The 3,860-nt window shown below is 38.6% G+C and overlaps 2 protein-coding genes across 2 annotated transcripts in view; both read right to left on the bottom strand.

The window, feature by feature from the left end:
• The window catches only part of LOC110271529 (nudix hydrolase 14, chloroplastic-like), an 8,277-nt gene extending 7,005 nt beyond the window's left edge, over positions 1–1,272 (bottom strand). The window contains exons 1-3 of the mRNA XM_021122492.1: positions 1,159–1,272; positions 934–996; positions 497–589 (exon numbers count right to left, since the gene is read on the bottom strand). Of these exons, the coding sequence (XP_020978151.1) occupies positions 497–589; positions 934–996; positions 1,159–1,272 (270 nt within the window). The remainder of the gene's footprint in view (positions 1–496; positions 590–933; positions 997–1,158) is intronic.
• LOC107637875 (dolichyl-diphosphooligosaccharide--protein glycosyltransferase subunit 2-like) lies at positions 1,296–2,442 on the bottom strand. Its single transcript, XM_021122491.1, has 5 exons — positions 2,438–2,442; positions 2,201–2,349; positions 1,941–2,002; positions 1,649–1,729; positions 1,296–1,566 (listed from the first exon to the last, which is right to left on the bottom strand). Exons 1-5 carry the CDS (start codon positions 2,440–2,442, stop codon positions 1,324–1,326), a joined length of 540 nt encoding a protein of 179 aa, XP_020978150.1. The 3' UTR covers positions 1,296–1,323.

The raw sequence follows: 3,860 nt of genomic DNA, 5'->3' as shown, positions 1-3,860 counted from the left end.
GAGAACCGACAGATGATTAGCCGTGCGGTGACAGCGCACCTGGACCCTTTTCACTGGAAGGATGGATGGTAGCCATTGACAACGGTGATCCACCTACACACAGCTTGCCATAGAAGGACGTGCGTGCATGAATCAGAAGACAGAGGAAAGCAGAGATTCAGAAGACAAAGCATCTCCAAAACTCCAACATATTCTCCATTACTGCATAACAAGTAACCTTTAACCCATACTCTCTTGTTTATTCGCAATTCAACTGATAAATAAAATTGACTTCCTGACTAAGAATTGCAAGATAACCATAGATTGCTTCAAACCAACAATCTCCGTGGGATTCGACCCTTACTCACATAAGGTATTACTTGGACGACCCAGTGCACTTGCTGGTTAGTGGTACGAGTTGTGAAAACTGTGATTCACAATTCGTGCACCAGGAACTCTAGTTAAAATATTTGAAAAAAAACATAGTTCTCTCTGCAAGGATCCAACATCTAAGAACCTGTTTAGTAAGGACAGCATAAGTTTCACCATCTGATTCCAGAAGTATCAACATAGTCACAGCAGGTCCTCTTGCAAATACAATACCTGGAACCTAATCACGGTTTACTTTATTTTATATATAAAGAAAGAAATCAGCATCAAGTGCAAGTGCACAGAAATTACAAGCAAAAGAGGAATGATGGATGCCTGAGAACATAAGGTAAGAAGCAAAAGATCCTGATAGTTGTGCATTTTAGATACCACATAGCTCAGAATGTGGTATGCCTATGAATCAAATACTATTAATACATTGCTTGCCATGATGAGGAATCCAATTTTTGGATATTGAAGCACAAGAAGCTATTTTTGAATAATATATATAGATCATAACAGGTAAAATGTCTACTAGTTCATAGCCCCTTGCTAAAATTAACACAAGAAAATGGAAACATAGACTGGCTTATAAATGTCAGCTTTAAATTTGAGAAACCCAATGCGCTTTCCAAACATGTCTACACCCTGTTTACACCAAAAAGAGTCAAACTAGTTTCGTTGATTTTGATTTGAGAACATGAATAAGACTAGAAGACTAACAGGTTAGTCAGTTACTTAAGTTACCACTTAACAAGGCCTAATTATTAGAAATCATATCCACTTTTTAAACACTGATGATGCAATTACCTGAATTAGAACTTGTCTCAGAGCCAAGGTGCCATCAGCTAGAATCCCAATCTCACTTTGCAAGTTATGCAACCATTGCTTGAATAAAGAGCTTAATTTGTAGTCTCTTTGCATAACCTTCAAATAAAACAAAGCCAAAAAAACTTACTCAGCAATAAAGTTGGATTATCCAAACAGAGGGTAGTTAATGAAAAGCAAAATCAACATTACCTGGAGCAGATCAAACTGAACTCTCCCTTCTACAACAACTTTACTTTCAGGAGTCCTGAATAAGTGGGTTATCTCTGCTTTGGGCCCATATCTCGTGTATGGATCAACAGCTAGTGGAGGAAGACGGGGTGCCTTGATAGTAGGTGCTTCTGGAAGATCTAATTCAAGATGGCCAAGTGGCCGTAAGAAAGAGTTCTCCTGAAACAATACACATTTTTTTCTCAGATTGCCAATAGAATTGAGAAAGGGGAAATTAAGCTGAGCAAACACTTTAAGATACCATGACAGCATCACCAACAGTCAGCTCAATGTCATATCTGCCAGAGAGATAGTAAAATTTCTCCACCAAGCCAAGAAAATCCTAGAAAGCCAAAATTACAAACATCAGTAGAACATTAAACATGATGTACCTTGAAAAAATCCAAAATATGACACTGCAAAACTTTTGAGAAGCAACAACAACAAAGAAACACAGTTGTGAACTTGTGATTCTTTTCTTCACATCAGTGGTAAGTCATGCTACCTTGAAATTAAATTATTAAGAAAATAAATCCAAAAGAAGAAAGAGAAACATTGTATTTCATGTTCATTCCTCTAGATTGAAAATATTGAAGGCCTACAATTTCTTCACCATCTGCAAACAAATTGAAAAAACCCGAAAACACTAAGTACACAAATTTACTACGGCCAACCATGAAACATACCAAGTATATTGATGATTACGAAACAGAATATACCAACCAAGTGAATGAACCAGGATGGAGCAACTGCTAAAAGTTGTTGCAGAATAAACTTTAGAAGAAGTTGGTGCTGAGTGTTTTGATGAACTAACTTCCAGAACTAGCATCCTCCCTGCGAGCATACTTCACCGCCTTCTTATTCGAATTAGCAGCAGATGCCTTCGCCTTCTCGATGCACTCATCATACTCTCCACAACGAAATGCCTTCACCTGCTTCGACTTCTCAAGGGTATACCAGTTCCTAAATCAGAGAAAAAAAATCACAACTTGAACAATAAACAAACTCAAGGATGACAAGCAACATTTCTTGAAAAGCCAACGAAAATTACATCATTCCTACATCTAGTTCAGGTTTCAGTCACATACTTCCCTGGCCTGCTAGCAAAATTCCAAATTTTCAATCGAAAAAACATCAAACAAGGGTAGAGGAATACAACAGAGTAGTACCAAAAGGAAGCTGATTTAGTGAAGAAAACAAATAGAAAAGAAAAGAGGAATACAGAACTTAAAAAAAGAATCACGGGTACAAACATGTAACCATAGGTGCAAACACACAAAACAACAACAAAATATTCTATAAACAAGGTTATCATATTAAAGAACCCCTAAAAAATTGGCTCATGAATGCATTTATAAGCAGATGGAATTCAAAATTTCCAGAGGCTTGAACTCATAAACAAACCGTCCTTTATTTCATCGTTATTTTTCAATTCCCGTTCCCCACCAAAACCTCCCCCAAATTGTGCACAACACTAAAAAAACCCCTAAAATTTGCAAATGCACTGCCGACGCGAATTGAAACATGAAAGAAAGAGGAGAAGAACATGAAACAACGCAACGAAGCAACTATTCCTTCAACAAGGGTAAGACCGACATCGACACCGAGCAAGAGACGCAGAAAACAGTTGTCGCCTCTGAGCTCCGACACCGAGCAAGAGACGCGGAAAGCGATTGGCGCTGACGCTGACGGTAAGGATGCTGGTAACGACGACGAGGAGACGAGGCGGAGGCTAACGGTGCAGCGAGGGTGGTGCTGGAGACGGCGAGGATGTGAGCTCGAATAGGGTAGCAAGGGTGAAAGAGTGACCAAGGGATGTGATGAGCTCGATGAGGGTAGCTCGATAAGGGTTGGGGACGGGTTGAAAGAACGTCAATTAGGTTGGGGACTAGGTTGGGGGCCGGGTCTTTAGGGTTTTTTTTTTAAAAAAAGCTTTTGGCCACGCTTTTAAAGCGTGCCAAAAGAGTACTACGATATGGCCACATTTTGTAAGCATGGCCGTAATGAAACTCTATTGCCACGCTTCTAAAATGTCCCTGTTTCTCTCTATGGCCACGCTTTTGAAGCGTGGCAAAAAAAACGTGGCCGTTTCTCTAATCAATTGCCACCCTTCTAAAAGCGTGGCCGTTGACCCTTTTCGCCACGTTTTTGAAGCGTGGCAAGAAAAAATGTGGCCAAATCTCTTTTCAATCGCCACCCTCACAAAAGTGTGGCCATTGACCACTTTTTTAAAAGCGTGGCAAAAAAAAAAAGCATGGCCATAGGCCATTTTTCTTGTAGTGAAAGAACAAATAGACTAAAATTTAATAACACACAAAAAAGTAGGTACATTAAAATAATGAGAATTGAGTACATTTGAGTACTAAATGGAAGAGAAGAGAAGATCAAATTGAAATTAAGTAACACAAAAAATATAATTACATTAACAGAAATATGATAAAATAAATTGAATAACACAAAAAAATTTAATTATA

The sequence above is a fragment of the Arachis ipaensis genome, chromosome B04, assembly GCF_000816755.2.
Source record: "Arachis ipaensis cultivar K30076 chromosome B04, Araip1.1, whole genome shotgun sequence".
NCBI lineage: Eukaryota > Viridiplantae > Streptophyta > Magnoliopsida > Fabales > Fabaceae > Arachis > Arachis ipaensis.
Note: the sequence above shows the minus strand (reverse complement) of the source record. Positions and strands in the feature narration are given on the sequence as shown.

Excerpts from the sequence above, each read along its gene's own strand:
- LOC107637875 (XM_021122491.1), bottom strand. Across the intron at positions 2,003-2,200 it reads GGAGGATGCTAGTTCTGGAA|ATGGTGAAGAAATTGTAGGC; the intron begins GTTAGTTCATCA and ends ATTTGTTTGCAG. Across the intron at positions 1,567-1,648 it reads CTGTTGGTGATGCTGTCATG|GAGAACTCTTTCTTACGGCC; the intron begins GTATCTTAAAGT and ends GTATTGTTTCAG.